At 32.9% G+C, this 17403-nt stretch overlaps 2 protein-coding genes across 2 annotated transcripts; both read left to right on the top strand.

The window, feature by feature from the left end:
• LOC109332237 (plant UBX domain-containing protein 2-like) lies at positions 627 to 4451 on the top strand. The gene is made up of 3 exons (XM_019567148.1): positions 627 to 1677; positions 3041 to 3319; positions 3932 to 4451. Exons 1-3 carry the CDS (start codon positions 805 to 807, stop codon positions 4169 to 4171), a joined length of 1392 nt encoding a protein of 463 aa, XP_019422693.1. The 5' UTR covers positions 627 to 804; the 3' UTR covers positions 4172 to 4451.
• Positions 6893 to 8335, top strand: LOC109332492. Its single transcript, XM_019567476.1, has 2 exons — positions 6893 to 7472; positions 7635 to 8335. The coding sequence occupies exons 1-2, from the start codon at positions 6893 to 6895 to the stop codon at positions 8333 to 8335; spliced, it is 1281 nt and encodes a 426-aa protein (XP_019423021.1).

Raw genomic sequence — 17403 nt, 5'->3', positions numbered from 1 at the left:
TGTGAACATGCAGTTAAAAGCTTGTACTTGTGTAGATACCTTATTAAACTATAATTATTCAGTAAAATTAGCTTTCTAACTAGTTAAAATTTAAAAAATGCTAAAACATACATACAAATTTTTATTTATTATCTATTTAATTAGTTATTAATTAAATAATTATTAATTGGAGTCATTAAATACATAAGTAATTTAAAATAATTTTTTTAATCTTTATTTTAATATTTTATTTATAATTACGTATGGAATACTTTATTTTAATAATTTAAAATCAAAACTATATTTAAACACTATAAATTTCTTTTTCAAAAAGTATAAGTTCCCATCAATTTTTATCTAACAAGGGTAAGTTATTGACTAACTCAAAAAAAGATATATTACAAATTTAGAATCCTTCTTTGTTCTCATTATAGTCAAAACCCATTGTGACAAAACCTTAATTTAGTGAGATGTAAGATTTTAGCTAGATCAGTTAGGATGACCAAAAATTCAAGATTCAATTTCTGAAAGCAACATTTGTTGAAAGAGATTATTACATACATCGAATTTTTTTTAATTCTTCATACAAAATGTGAATATACCCTTGGACCAAAAAAAATTCCCTATGATAAATGAGGAGGGAATACTCATTAACAAGGAGAGTCAACGTATAAAGTCAACCTCAGCTTCTGGAAATTCTCTCATTTCTCAAACACACTCTCTTCCATTGTTCTCTTCTGAGCTTCCAAGGCCCTCTTCTTCTTTTCTTCTTCATATAAGGTTTTCGTTTTCTCCTTACAATTTTTGTTTTCAGCTCTTGTTGAAATGGATGACGTGAAAGACAAAGTAAAAGGTTTCATGAAAAAAGTCAACAACCCTTTTTCCTCTTCATCTTCAACTTCCAAATTCAAAGGCCAAGGTAGAGTCTTGGGTTCTTCTTCATCATCATCATCACCCTCTAATTCCATTCCCAATTCAAAACCCACTTCTTCTTCAACGAATCCCAAACCCTTGCCTCAAAAAACCATCAATTCGGATCAGAACAGAATCCAGAAAGCTGAAAAATCTGATCTTGATCGCAAACCAGGAAATGGGTTTGACCCTTTTGATTCTCTGGTCACTACAGGGAAGAGATCTCAAAATGGGTATTCATTGAATGTTTATGAATGCCCCATTTGTGGAAAATCGTGTAGATCTGAAGAAGAGGTTTCTGAACATGTGGATAGTTGTTTGAGTAACCCAATTGAAAGTGGTGTTGTCTCAGATAAGAATAATGAAGAAGTTGAGTGGAGTAATGGTGAATTGGAGGTTTGTGTTGGTACTTACATCTCAGGGAACCCATCTGAGGGATCAATTGATGTTGTTCTCAAATTGTTGAGAAATATTGTTCGGGAACCAGAGAATGCGAAATTTAGGAGGATCAGGATGAGTAATCCAAAGATCAAGGAGGCTGTTGGTGAGGTTATGGGTGGAGTTGAGTTGCTGAGTTTTGTAGGGTTCGAAATTCGGGAGGAGAATGGGGAGTCATGGGCAGTGATGGAGGTTCCTACGGAGGAGCAAATAAAATTGATTAAGAAATCAATTTTGTTACTGGAATCACAACTAGTTCAAGAGCCTTCAATGAGGGGGAATTTGGTGCCCGCAACTTCTGCTGAGATAGATGCAAAGGTCGCTGAACCGAAGCAGGTTGATAGACAGGTAGTAATCATATTGATAATGCTTTTGAGATGCATTTAAGTATATTTACTGTTCATTTTGCTTTTATATGAAGCTTCTGTGTGCTTTTAATTTATACTCAACAATCAAGTCTTTATTCCACTAGGTGGGGTCAGCTACTAGTAACTGGGTAAATAAGTAACTGAATTTTTGAAGATGTAGTAAGCTACATTTTTTATCTAGCCTTAGTAGCATTGATATTGATAATGAAGATAAAAGATGTCTAACACACACCTGAACAGCAGAGCTAAGAAAATAATATGAAGCATATAATTATGTCATTAGATACTAAACAGCACAATTGGGTATAGTGACTAATTGTAACTTCAATACATTATTATCTTATTATTCTTATATCGTTGCTTTTGATTTTGGGTGTAAAAGTAGGCAAAGTAAACCACAGGTTCTTTTGGATAGTGATTGTCTATGGTTGTATAGTGAAACTGAAGATTGTTGTGGACCTATGGTCACTTTTGCAAGGGTTAATAACTAAGGATAATATATGCTGGTTTGAATTTGGTTGTTGCTTTGATAGGTACCAGACATTTACTAGAAGAAAAGTGTAGTTTAGCTACTTAAAATGGGGATATTACACATTTCCACTTAATTGAGCTGAACAGAACTAGAAAAGATAGAAATAGAACCTGCAGAGTTGGAGGGTCTGCTTCCTCCCTAGACAAACGGCCCCAGCCCTTTTATGAATTTCTTCCCACTCTCTCTCCTTCCTCCCACGTATATGTATAAACCCCTTCTAACCATTTACCCACGTATGTCTTCCCACATATATGTTCGGTAAAATTTCCCCTTAAGCTTGGGTGACACCTTCCTATCACATATAGCACTTGAAGCACTCCTCCATTTCATCTACCCTGCTTGGATTCTATGGTTTACTTCTCCATCTATTTCCCCATTGCTATGTATGATCGACCCAAGATACTTAAACCTTGTGACTCATGGTATTCTACTATTCTAAAACATTGTGTGTAGACATATGTATTCGGGAGATAATTGATTGCCTGGGATTATATACAAATGAACCGATCAACATATTTCAAAGATGACACTCACTCAATACCAGAAGTGGCTGTAGCTCCTAAATATGTTTTGTTAATTGTTGGCATATGTAAATCTGCTGCGACTGTATAAGTGAGATAAATCTATTCTCCATTATTTTCTCTGTTTCTTTGTTGTCATCACCGTATCATTTGAGTATATTCAATTTGATGATTTAGTTATTATTATGCAAACTGAAGATGTCTAATGTCTTTTTGCATTGAAAATCGTTGAAGATTGAGAATGATTATATCCTTATGTTTCTTTACTCTAAAAAATATGACTCTTATAGGTGAAGGTCTTCTTTTCCGTTCCTGAAAGTGTTGCAGCTAAAATCGAGCTACCAGATTCCTTCTATAAGCTTTCAGCCGAAGAAGTGAGAAGAGAAGCTGAATTAAGGAGAAAAAAGCTTCAAGAGTCTCAACTTTTAATCCCCAAGTCACTTAAAGAAAAACAAGCAAAAGCTGCCAGGAAGAGATACACAAAAACTATTATTAGGATTCAGTTTCCGGATGGAGTTGTACTTCAAGGTGTATTTTCTCCACTGGAATCAACTACTGCTCTCTATGAGGTTTGTCCTTTTCTACTTGATTTTATGTTCTATCTTTCTCATGTGCCGTTAAATTGACTCAGGCTTGCCAAGGATCCTATTTCTGAAAAAAATCGTTTATCCATGTGGTGAGGGCTGATTATAATTTCACACTGGTTTCTATGTTGTTGAGCCACACGAATGGAGTTTTTCATATGAAATGATAAAAAATTAACAATGAGTTGTGGAAATGATAAGTCTCATTTAAGTAACCCATATAATAATGCTGCAAAACATAATTAATCTTATTTGGAGTTTGCCTTGATTATTTAATAAAGGTTCCCGAATTGGATAGCTTGGCATTTTTTTTGTATGTATATTGTTCTGTGATAATGAAGTTACGTGTTCAAATCTTGGAAAAAGTCTATTCGCTTGCGGGGTAAGGGTGCGCATATCTATCCTCCCCAAACCCCACTAAGTGGGAGTCTCATGTACTGGGCCGCCTTATTATATTGTTCTGTGAACACATGCTACAAAATTTGATTGGATTTGTATAGTATCATGTTCTGTTCATATGCCAAATGTTATAGTTTTATTATTGCTTTATCTTGATCAACCAACTCCGCGTTGTTCTTGTGTAACACGTTGAAACAGTTTGTCAGCTCAGCGTTAAAAGAACCGGCTTTGGAATTTGAGCTAATCCATCCTGTACTAGTCCAGCGGCGGGTGATCCCTCATTTCCCTAAAGCAGGGGAAAGAGCTAAAACAATAGAGGAAGAGGATCTGGTACCTTCAGCTCTAGTTAAGTTCAAGCCCCTGGAAACAGATTCTGTTGTTTTCACTGGTCTAAGAAATGAATTGCTTGAAATCATTGAGCCACTTGTAAATGGCTAAGCAATTGCTTCAGTTTGAACTGTATTGGATTCTTTCCTTAATTTACACTTTTTGATTGGTGGGGATATACAAGTATAGATATAATTTGTTATACTCTATTTTAAACTGTAATTTTCTGACAAACTATGCTATATAGTCTGTTAAAACACAAAAATGTTCTTTGATTTTAAAATGGCTTCAGTACCAGAGAAAAACCTCTTCACGGGACTAGACGAAAGTAATATTTTTGTTCCTCAATAAAATAGGGGACACAAGATTTTGTCCACTGCACTTAAATTTTGCATTGTTTAGTGTTGTCTCTTGCATCAAATGCACCCTTGTTGTATTTGAGGTCCATTAATCTTTACTTGTAGGCCTATGTGACTAAGACTATGAGCTACTCTTTATTACCAACTGTTCTGATGACTATCTATGTTCCTTCTGGACCTGAGTTTAGGCAAGCAAGCTTCTCCCAAGTTCAACTCTTTAAGCTATGAGTTGAGCTCTGAGCAAGCCCTTAAAATCAAAAGCAATTGGGCTACCCAAATTAGAATCCATGTTGCACTTGTGGGTAACCCACGGAACTGGATCCTCTTTCCCTAGAAAGTTTTTGTCTCATGTCCCAGACCAATCAGTGTTTGTTAACAAGTCAATAATAATACTTTATTTTAATTTTAATTTTATTAAAATAATATACTATATCCATGTGTATAGATATAAGTGGAATGAGACATGAACGAGAATACAAAGTTGGGACATGTGATCCTCATCCGTAACCAAAGGCCCCTTTCCCATATTTTTAAGTTAAAAAGAATATTTTTAAGTTAAAAGTTTAATAATTAAATATTTTTTATGACCAATCACTATTTAATGAATCAATCTGGTCTAGGCTCACTTCAGTATTAACCCATGGTAAGCCAACCCAAGTGACTTGAGTTAGCTCATTTGGCAACTTAGTATTCGGCCTGAAATAGTATTTGCATCAGTGAAAAAACAAATTAACTAGAAATTGGTATTTTTTATATCTAATTTCCACCGTTTAATATTTAATTACACTTTCTTATGTTTTTTACACACTAAGCTTTTACACTATAGTCTTGTCATATATAAGAAATGTAAAATAAAACTTAATATGCATCTAGCTTTATTCTGAACCAAAACTCTATCAACAACAAAATTAGAATTAAATTTTGTGTGAAAATGTATCTAGGTAATGACAATCAATAAAATCTTAATAATATATTAAAAATTTAATTCTAAATAATAGTAATAAAAATATAAATATATTTGTCTTTAAATATGACATATTAAATATGTTTCTTTTGTTTATTTCTCTTCTTTTATAAACGTTCACGTGGGTGCTATCACGCACTTCCCCCAAATTACATATATTTAGCAAGGAACAGTACGTAATAAACAAACTTTTAACTCTCAGTGGAGAGTTCTTTATAGAAAGAAGTTGTTAGTTAGCTTTGGTGGGAAAGATTCCAAAATATATAATGTATCTTTAAGCAAAAGTTATCAAATCAAAAGCAAATAATAGAAGTGGGTACACTTTATTAATGTAGCACCATGACTGAAGAATGAAATTAAAGCATGTGATCTTAATCTAAAAGAGTGGGACCAAAAAGAATATGAATGTCTTTAATATCCAGAAATGATTCTTGATTTTATTTTTAGTTTTAAGGTTAAAAGTGTTTTTTCAAACTTAGATAAAATTAAAGAATATAAATGTTATTGCATGTGACTTTTTTTCTATTTTTACACAACAATTGTCTTTCTAGTTGTAGAGATAATTCTGATTCTGTTGGAATTTGTATGCAAACAACATATTCTTACAAATAATATTAGTGATATTTGTTGTTACTTGGTGATTCTATATTTTGATATTTTTTATGATTTCGAACCGTTAAATTTAATATGCACTTATAAGCCCATTGTTTCTGCTACATATAGGTTGATGCAGACCTTCAGTCCAAAACAATTGCACTAGAAGTCTAGCCTCAGGTACAAAGGTTCCAATCCCTTGGCCAGTCTCATGCAACATCAAACATCTGAATCCTCAGTCCTGTGTTTTGATCCTTCAGATATAACTAAGAACCTGATGCTGGATCAAGCTAGAAGCATTCTTTGGACTGTTGGAGCAGGACCTCTTAGTCAAGCCTATATGTCTCGGTCATCTATAAACTTGAATAAAATCTTAGGCTATCACAATCATGGAGATCACATTGGAATTGTGCATCATCACTCCTATTCAAACAGAGCTGGATTACATTTATTATTCAAGTCCCACACCCGTAGAATTAGGCAATGGAAGAAATATATCTATCATGCTATGAGAATTTTCATTGTTTGTATATTGTTAGTTGTAGTTTATATTTGTTTCTATTTCGGGTAAGTTTGTTAGGATTAGTTAGTTTTCTGTTTTCCTTTTTTTTTGCTATAAATAGTTGGTGCCTTCCTATTGTAAAAAGCAAGGAGTGTATAGAGTAATTCTTTTGATTCTTACTCCAATAAAAGGTAATAGAGATATTTTTTTCATCCTTTTTTGTCTTGCATTCTCCTTCAAGGATTCAAGAATTTTCGGATAACCATCAATGGGATTAACATTTCTAAGATGGTATTAGAGCATCTTTTGATGCTCTACTGCGTGTAATCTGTTTTTTCTTTCATCAAAGTTCTGTTTTCCTTATCCTTTTTTGCCATTCATCATCTTTCCATCTTTCTTTTCTTTCTCGCACCATGGCATCCAATATGATCATTCTCAACCCCATCAATGATCCATCCAACCTCTACTACATGCACCCTAGTGAAAATCTAGCATCTGTTCTGGTCACACCACCCTTATCGGGAACAAACTATCACTCTTGGTCCATGGAAATGATGATGGCGTTGAAGTACAAAAATAAACTTCAGTTTATAGATGGCACACTTCCAAAACCACGCAATGATGACCCATCTTTTGGATCTTGGGATAGATGCAACACTCTTGTCCTCTCATGGATCAACCATTCAATAGAGAGATCAGTTCTTCAGAGTATTCTTTGGATGGATACAACTTTTGAGGTATGGGAAGATTTGAAAGAGAGATATTATCAAGGGGATGTGTTTAGGATTTGTGATCTTCATGAAGAGATACATAGTGCCAAGCAAGGAAACAGATGCATCAATGCTTATCACACCCATCTGAAAGGCTTGTGGCAAGAACTTGAAAATTTTAGACCTCTACCTTCATGTCTTTGCCCAACTAAGTGTAACTCTGCTCTTGCAAACTTAGTCAGAAATTATAGAGAAGATGATTATGTCATCAGATTCTTAAAAGGTCTCAATGAACAATATGCAACAATGAGATCCCATATTATGTTAATGGACCCACTGCCAAACCTAAACAAGACCTTCTCTCTTTTGATTCAATAGGAAAGACAATTCGACCTACCTATGACAATAGAAGATCCTAAAATTTTGATTACTAATTCTGATGTAGCCTCTAATAAGGGAAGAATTAGAGAAAGGACATTTCCAACATCTGGAAACAATGGTATGGGAAAAGGCAATGGTGGTAGAGGAAGGGGATCTAGTTTCAAGCTTTGCTCTTTCTGTAACAAAAGTCGACATACAGTGGATTCTTGCTACAAGAAGCATGGATTCTCTCCTAACTACAAGAAAAACCACAACATCAACTTCATCAACAGTGAAGATGATAATCAAAACAATCACTTAGGAGTTTTCACAACAGAACAACACAAAGCTATTTTGGCTCTTCTTAAGCAACCTGCCAATTCTCAAGTAACCAACCAAATCACCAACACTGAAACATCAGATCCAGGTAATCCTATAACCCTTATTTTCCCTATCAAACCAAAAGATTGGGTTCTTGATACAGGAGCAACTGACCATGTTTGCTTCTCTTTATCAGAATTCCAATCTTTTATAAAAATTGATCATATACAAATTAGATTACCCAATGGCAGCAAGGTAGTGAGTAGTATTGCTGGAACTGTGATTTTTTCAAAGGATCTATGTCTTAGTAATGTTTTGTGCATCCCAAAGTTCAGCTTTAATCTCATATCAGTATCTAAACTAACCACTACCTTAAACTGCAAGCTAACCTTCACCAACACAAAATGTGTGATGCAGGAAGAGTCCACATTGAGGATGATTGGTGCAGCTGAGGCCATAAGATGACTTTACATAATTAGTTCTAAGAGTCTCAATTATCAACTCAAGAGTAGCATTTAACAATGTTAGAACTAATAAGCAAAATAATGATAACCTTTGGCATATGAGAATGGGATACCCTTCAAATATGAAACTCGATATATTGAACAAAAGATTTTCTTTCATTCAACCTAGAAATGTCAATGAACCCTGTGAAATTTGTCACTATGCAAAACAGAAGAAACTCCCTTTTCAAGACAGTGACATTGAGTCTGTCCAAAATTTTGATCTCATTCATGTTGATATTTGGGGCCCTATATCCATTCCCTCAATTCTTGGTTATAAATATTTTCTCACTGTCGTTGATGACAGATCAAGACACACATGGATATTTTTCATGAAAGCAAAATCTGAAACTTCTCATCTTGTAAAATCTTTCTTTAATATTGTAGAGACTCAATTCAGCTTGAAAATCAAGGCTATTAGGTCTGATAATGGACCTGAATTCAAGTTAAATGAATTTTATGCCTCAAAAGGAGTCATTCACCAAACAAGTTGTGTTGAAACCCCTCAACAAAATGGAATTATTGAGAGGAAACATCAACACATACTAGGAGTCACTAGAGCTATCATGTATCAATCCTCCTTACCAAAAATTTTTTGGAACTATGAAGTAGCTCATGCTGTTTATTTGATTAATAGGCAGCCATCTAAGTATCTCGATGATCACTCCCCTTATGAGAAACTTTACAATCATGAACCTAACTTGGTCAATCTCAAAATTTTTGGATGTTTATGCTTTGCTTAATCACAGAAAAAAGTTAGACCCTAAAGCTAGAAAGTATGTTTTTCTAGGATTCAAAAATGGGATAAAAGGTTATATGATATTTGATTGTGTGAATAGAGAAATATTCTTGTCTAGAAATGTTAGATTTTATGAAAATATTTTCACTTTTACCAATGAAAACATTACTACTGAAAATGATGCTGATTTTTCCTCACCAACATCCTCCTTCAACACAAGTGATCATTATCTAGATCATAATTGTTCCAATTATGCTTGGAATGATCCTAATACTCAAAATGATACTCAAGATGTTGATAATAACTCCACCGCTACAAGTCCTAATAATAACAACACTGGCCAACCTGCTAATAATAATCAATCCCCTGATATAGGTACTAGAAGGTCTTCTAGAGATAGAATCACTCCTAGTTATTTAAAGGATTATCATTGTTCCTTAGGAGTCTCTGCTCCATTTCAGGAGAAACACAAAGTCAAGTATTTCTTATCTCAAGTTTTATCCTATGAGAGACTATCTCACCTACATAAGAGTTTCAATTTGGCCATCAGTTCCGTTTCAGAACCTGAATCATATGAAGAGGCCATCTTGCATCAACATTGGTCTGATGCTATTAATAATGAATTAGGAGCCCTTGAGAAGAACAAAACATGGGTGTTAACTAGATCTCCCTAGTGACAAAAAGGCTATAGGATGTAAGTGGATTTTTAAAATTAAACACCATGCTGATGGTAGCATAGAAAGATACAAGACTAGGTTAGTGGCTAAGGGAAACACTCAAACTGCAGGAATTGATTATCTTGATACATTTAGTCTTGTAGTTAAATTCACTACCATTAGGACCATTCTAGCTTTAGCTTCCATAAAGAATTGGCATCTGCATCAGCTAGATATCAGTACTGTTTTTTTACATGGAGATCTAATTGAAAAGGTTTACATGAAACCACCTCCAGGCCTAGACATTCCTAACAAAGCCCTTGTTTGTAAACTAGAGAAATCTCTCTATGGCTTAAAACAAGCTAGTAGGTAATGGAATGTTAAACTCACTGCTGTTCTTATTAGAACTGGTTACACACAGTCCAGGGCTGACTATTCCTTCTTTACTAAAATTACTACAAATTGTTATATTGTTATTCTTGTATATGTGTATGATCTCATTATTGCAGGTGATGATCTTATTGAAATCCAAGCTGTTAAAGACTTACTGGACAGAAGGTTTAGTGTAAAAACTCTTGGAATTCTTAAGTACTTCCTTGGTATGGAAGTGGCTAGAAACAGAAATGGGATTAGCCTATGCCAAAGAAAATATGCACTTGACTTGCTTCAAGATGCAGGGTTGTTGGCAGCAAAGCCTAACACTAGCCCTATGGACAGTAATGTCAAACTGCATAGCACCTCTAGAGATCTATACGACGATATTACATCCTATAGAAGGATGATGGGAAAACTGGTCTATCTTACCCATACTATACCATATATCTCTTTTTCTGTTAGGCATCTTAGCCAATTCTTGGCTGCTCCAACAGTGGAGCATCACAAGGAAGCCTTACGAATACTGAGGTATCTAAAAGCAGCCCTAGGGAAAGACCTCTACTTTCCCTCGGCAACCAATATTTCATTGAAGGGATTCAGTGATTCTGACTAGGCTGCATGCCTTGATACTAGAAGGTCCATCATAGGTTTTTGCTTTTTTCTTGGAGACTCTTTAATCTCATGGAAAAGCAAGAGACAAAAAATTGTCTCAAGATCTTCTGCTGGAGCAAAATATAGAGCTTTAGCTCTTACTAGTTGTGAGGCTCAATGACTCCTATACCTCCTTGATGACTTGCACCTTAATCATAATGGTCCTATTATCCTATATTGTGACAACCAATCAGCTTTGCATTTGGCTGCTAATCTTGTCTTCTATGAGAGGAAAAAACATATTGAAATGGATTGTCACTTCATAAGGGAAAAAGTTATCAATGGAACTGTTCACCTTTTACCTATTACTAGCAGCATGCAAATTGTTGACATTTTTACCAAGGCTCAACCCCCTGGAATTTTTTCTAACAATGTATCCAAGCTTGGATTATGTAACATACATACTCCAACTTGTGGGGGGATGTTAAATTTAATATACACTTATAAGCCTATTGTTTCTGCTACATATAGGTTGATGCAGAGGAAGTTGCAGCAGACCTTCAGTCCAAAACAATTGCACCAGAAGTCCAGCCTCAGGTACAAAGGTTCCAATCTCTTGGTCAGTCTCGTGCAGCATCAAAAATCTGAATCCTTAGTCAGGTGTTTTGATACTTTGGATATAACTGAGAACCTGATGCTAGATCAAGCTAGAAGCATTCTTTGGACCGTTGGAGCAAGACCTCTTAGTCAAGCCTATATGTCTCGGTTATCTATAAGCTTGAATCAAATCTTAGGCTATCACAATCATGGAGATCACATTGGAATTGTGCATCATCACTCCTATTCAAACAGAGCTGGACTGCATTTATTATTCAAGTCCCACACCCGTAGAATTAGGCAATGGAAGAAACATATGAGAATTTTCAATGTTTGTATATTGTTAGTTGTAGTTTGTATTTGTTTCTATTTTGGGTAAGTTTGTTAGGATTAGTTAGTTTTCTGTTTACCTTTTTTTTGCTATAAATAGTTTGTGCCTTCCTGCTGTAAAAGGTAAAGAGTGTATAGAGTAATTCTTCTAATTCTTACTTCAATAAAGGTAATAGAGGTAATTTTTTAATCCTTTTTTGTCTTGAATTCTCCTTCAAGGATTCAAGAATTTTCGGATGGGATTAACATTCCTAAGAGGAACATTGATGTTACATGGATTGTCCCCCCCTGCCATGTTTGTTATGAACAAACAATTAAGGCATGGAAATATCTACTGAGTCTAGGGATCCAAAAGAACATACTTAGAAAGTGAGACTTTTCTCCCATGTGAATTCCCCGGTATAAATATTTATTTTGAGGAATCATCAAATTACATTAACTTTTATGACAACATTTTTGAAAATTCATATCATTTTATATAAAAGATCACAATAATCTAAATTATTTAGTATTTAATTGATACACATGAAAAATTAAATAATATTAAGCATGAGCATTTGGGATGTTTTATATAAGGTTTAGATAAAGAGTTGCATAAGCTGTTTTTACGAAGATATGTGGCACAAGCTCATGACTAGGACCACCTTGCATAATGCAGATAGGTCCCTTATTGTTAAAATAATCCAATTGGAGAGCAAAGTGGTTTTTGCCAGAAATTAAATTGGAAAATATATAGATATCATATATAACACTTTCCATCAGTTGAATCTTAGACTGATTGAAAATAACATATAATGAAAAGAATTTGTATATACTATATATCTATTATCTAAGGATGGTTGGTGGGTGAATGGTGAACTTAACTAATACACTATAGAAAATGGATCAGACTATATATCTATTATCTTAGACTGATTGAGGTTTTATTTTTGTTGTGTCGTCCTATCTATCACACTCATGTAAGACCATGTGCCATTTTGGGAAATGTTGTTATGAAGTGTTTTGTTTTTTTGTACTATTAATAATATTTTTTATTTTTTTTGGATTTTTAGGTATACGATTGCCCTTCTCAATGTCACTCCTATACATTGAACTTTTACTGTTTTGGTATATATGAAATCTAGTTATGTTTATAAATGAACCATTCTCTGACAAGTGTCAGAAAACTATTTTTTTCCCACAAATTTGTTAATCTTTTTTCTTTAATACTCTTGTCATTTCTTATCCTCACTCTCCCGATTATACATCCACATCTTGTATTGTTTCAGATGTTTTACTTTACTTTCAAAACTATTTTTATATATAAAAGGTTTTGTCAAATTTTTCCAACTCTACCCCCATTCAATAAATTTAGATATAATATTTATTATCATTCAATTTAACTTTTTCTTACCTAAATAGAGATATTTTAGTCAAAATGTAACATTTCTTAATAACTTATTAATCTATAACCATTAATATTAAACAATAAAAGATATGAAATGGATGAAGTAACTAATATTGTCTTAAATTTTGAAAACAACATAAGATCAAAAAATTTCTGAAAAAAACACTTTAAAAAGGAATGGATATATTGAGTATAAAATAAGTAAATCAAAATTAAAAATTAAATTCAAACACTTCTCCACACATTAAACACGTCGTTTCCCATTTTCCCTTTCTATCATTAATAGGACACGATAAAAGTATTACATTTGTTCTACTTTAATGGTCCCTTTTGTATATTTTTATTTTTTTATATATTATTTCTGATTTTAGGATATCAATTTATCTTATTTTGCTCATCTTGTGTTTTTTTGTTCTATTAGGAGAGCTAATTTAGATAAAAACTTATCATACTCATATTTTATCTTTCTCATTACCAACAATGTACTGGTCTAGTGATGTAAGGCCCAACTAGATTCATAGGATACCAAAATGTTAAGGATTCAATTCCTGAGAGCGACACTTGTTGGAAGGAACAATCATACACCTCAAAAGAAATTAGTTCCTTACCTAAAAAGGTGAGAAAATACTCTTAGTAATACAAGAAAATATCATTGTCTCATTCTGATCATTAAACAAACTATAAAACAACAACTAAAATGAGATTCTGTATAATTGTCATAATAATAGGTAAAATTATATTTCTTTGGTGCATGTTCATGTGTAAAAAAACAAGGAAGCATGGAGCTAGCAAGTTAATTTGTAAAATACAAGTTGAGGTTATTTGTTTTCTTAAATAAAAATAGGATGTAATTGAATTTAAAGATTTATTTTTTATTAGTTTTTGGAGAGAAATGAATTATGAATACATTTGTCAGGAGTTTTTCAAGCCTTCACTCCCTTCCAAAAACTGCTCACAAAAAAACCCTAAATAAATATGCTTATTCTTGCCGAGGTAGGTATCCAATAAATTATCTCATATTAAATGTGACTTAATAACAAACATATGCTAAAAAATTTAAATTATTATTATAGTTGTGGTTGTAGTTACTCCTTATGAAATGTGACTTGTATAATCATATTTCTTGTAATGGAAGAAACTCACAAAATACCACCAAGTCCAGGAAATTGAAATGGACTCATTGTAATTTATAACAAACTCGCATACAATAGTACAAAGCATAGATCAACTTACAGAAATTAGTGTGTTCAATTGTTCATAATTCATCCATCAAGATGCCATTCTAATTAGTTTGTCCTTAATAGTATGACTTACAATAAAACATGCTTATATATTTAAGGGATAATATTAGGATATAAGATATGTCAGCTTTATGGTATTAGTTTATCTTAATATATTATATCTTGTTAGCATTTTATTTTGCTAGCTATTTTATTGGTTTTTCTTATTCTTAGCTATTGGAGTTTGGGTTAGTATAAATTATGTTTTTAGAGTTCATTATAATCACTAATTTTTCTCTTTGTGTGTGAATTTATTTCTCTTTATCTATTTGAGGTTTTCTCTTTCGTCTATCATCTTTTTTCTACTTTTCTTTTATATTCCAATTAAATTTAGGTTTCCAAATTCTGATCCCAACAATTCTTATCCTCATAAGGTAGAAAATAAATTGGACAAGAATTATTAATGAAATATAAAATAAAGAAAAAATAAACTCATAAAAAATAGATCAGACAAACATCATAGAATATAGAGCAAAAGTATTGTTAGCTTGAACAAGTTGATGGAGGATACTTTTGGTATATATTTATAAATAAAAATAAATTTATCATTTGCTTAAGTGTTATTCTCTGCTTAAGGAAAATGCTAGTATTCATTAATAAAGGGATTAAAAAAATTAAATATATTATGACATATTTAATATAATTAAATACGATTTATTTCTCATTGAAACAAATATAACATTTTGACTAAAATATCAATAATAATATCTCATGAAATTATCAATATTATTTTCAATTTCAATAGAATTAGTTTGATTAATTTATCAATGAAAATATAATATAAAATGGCAAAAAATGAATATTTAATATTTTTCATTTCCTAAGCACAAATAATATGAAAAAAGTAAAAAACAAATATTAAAATAGAACTGAGCAGATATATTTTTATCAATTTTTTAATTAATATTTTTATGAAAATAATCAAGGCAACTAAGACCTTTTGCACATGACTCATCTAGTTTTTAAGAGAAGAGTTTTCATATGATTAATTGAAAATATATTTGAGATAAACTTCTTCCTAACACAAAGTAAAATTATAGAAGTTACAAATCAATTATATAAGTTTAAATAAAAAGAATTAAGAGATAGAAGATTGACACATGTTTCTATACTAGTTCACCCAATATTGTAGGTTACGCCGAGTTTCTTGTTATCGCCCACTATAATCGAACAATGATTAAAAAATCAGTCTTTGCACACCTAGTATTTTCAGGCTTAATAATTAGAGTATTGTTTACACACCTACCTCTCTAGGCTCAACACTAAACAATTAATGGTTTGTGTAAAAGAGAGTTTTACAATTTCACAAGTCTTTAATTATATTTGCACTATGAAAGAGAAATATTATGAATTTAATAATAAATGATTGAATACATATGATCAATTTAACTACAATAGCGTAATGGTAGAAACTCAATGGAAAAATTGACTATAAATCTATGAGATCATGAATTCGGACCATAAAATCACTCTATTTACAAAGAATAAAATACTACAAAGGGTATCTAAGCTTGATGGATGACAAGCTGAGTAAATTCATGGCCTCATAAGGCTTATATGTCAAGACTAAGATGTTACTAAATGTCCATTCCTGTGTTTCATATATCTTAACTAGGGGATTCTCTCAAGTAGAACCTTCTTGAAAGTAGGATCAGACTAATTCAATTGATTTACATGCTTACAAACGATCTTGGTTCATAGTCTTAATCGGATGATGTAACATCCCTCATTTTAGCTCTCTACTTAGGTAAATATAGAAATATGTAGGATATATATATATATATAATGTTTGTGATAATGATAGTAAATGTGTATATATATATTCTCTATGTTTGAAAATAATAGTTACTTGGGTAAAGACTAGCTTACTTGAATAGCACATAACCTAATGATAGGACTTAGTTGAGAAGTGAGGAACTTGGTTTCTCGTTCAAAAACATTTGATGCAGGCACCTATATGGGAGCTTAAACCTTTGTCTGAAAACCTCAAGTATGCTTACTTAGAGGATGATGAGAAGCTTCCTATTATTGTTTCAACCTCCTTTGATGCTGATCAACAAGATAAGTTCTTGTAAGTGCTGAAGAAGCATAAGAAGGCAATTGGTTGGACTTTAGCTAATATTCTTGGTATTAGCCCATCCACGTGAATGCATAGGATACTCTTGGAAGATGGAGCTAAACTAGTGAGGCAACCACAAAGGAGACTCAATCCAGTCATCCTTGAGGTTGTGAAGAAAAAGGTCACAAAGCTTCTACAAGTTGGGATTATATATCCCATTTCTGATAGTCATTGGTTGAGTCTAGTTCAGGTGGTTCCAAAGAAGACATGAATTACAATGGTGAGAAATGAAAGAGACGAGCTGATTCCTACGAGAGTGTAGAACAGTTAGAGAGTCTGCATTGATTATAGGAGGCTCAACCAAACAACAAGAAAGGATCACTTTCCTTCGCCATTTATTGATCAGATGCTTGAGCGCTTAACAGGTAAATCTCATTACTGTTTTCTTGATGGTTTTTCTGGGTACTTCCAGATCCATATTGCTCCTCAGGATCAGGAGAAGACCACATTCACCTTCCCCTTTGGCACTTTTGCCTATAGGAGGATGCCTTTTGGTCTATGCAATGCCCCTGGTACATTCAAGTGGTGTATGGTGAGCATTTTCAGTGACTTTTTAGAGAATTGCATAGAGGTGTTTATGGATGATTTCACAGTTTATGGATCTTCATTTGATGCATGTTTGGATAGTCTGGATAGAGTTCTTCATAAATGCATCGAAACTAACCTTGTTCTGAATTACGAAAAAAATTTCATTTCATGGTAGAGCAGGGCATAGTTTTGGGGCATGTGATCTCAAATAAGGGAATTAGGGTAGATCTTACCAAGATAGATTTTATTTCACAATTGCCTTACCCCTCTTGTATGCAAGAGGTCCGTTCTTTTCTTGGTTATGTAGGTTTCTATCGCAGGTTCATTAAAGATTTCAGCAATAAGGCTCTTCCACTATCTAACCTATTGCAAAAGGCGGTGGCCTTTGATTTTGATGAGAGATGTATGAAGGCATTTGATTGCCTCAA

Source organism: Lupinus angustifolius, chromosome LG18 (assembly GCF_001865875.1).
Source record: "Lupinus angustifolius cultivar Tanjil chromosome LG18, LupAngTanjil_v1.0, whole genome shotgun sequence".
In the NCBI taxonomy this organism is placed as follows: Eukaryota; Viridiplantae; Streptophyta; class Magnoliopsida; order Fabales; family Fabaceae; genus Lupinus; species Lupinus angustifolius.
Note: the sequence above shows the minus strand (reverse complement) of the source record. Positions and strands in the feature narration are given on the sequence as shown.

Bases quoted from the DNA above. Each gene is read 5' to 3' on its own strand.
- LOC109332237 (XM_019567148.1), top strand. From the start codon at position 805: ATGGATGACGTGAAAGACAAAGTAAAAGGTTTCATGAAAAAAGTCAAC. The intron at 1,678-3,040 runs GTAGTAATCATA...TGACTCTTATAG, and splicing joins CGAAGCAGGTTGATAGACAG to GTGAAGGTCTTCTTTTCCGT. The intron at 3,320-3,931 runs GTTTGTCCTTTT...ACGTTGAAACAG, and splicing joins CAACTACTGCTCTCTATGAG to TTTGTCAGCTCAGCGTTAAA.
- LOC109332492 (XM_019567476.1), top strand. From the start codon at position 6,893: ATGGCATCCAATATGATCATTCTCAACCCCATCAATGATCCATCCAAC. The intron at 7,473-7,634 runs GTCTCAATGAAC...ATTCTGATGTAG, and splicing joins TGTCATCAGATTCTTAAAAG to CCTCTAATAAGGGAAGAATT.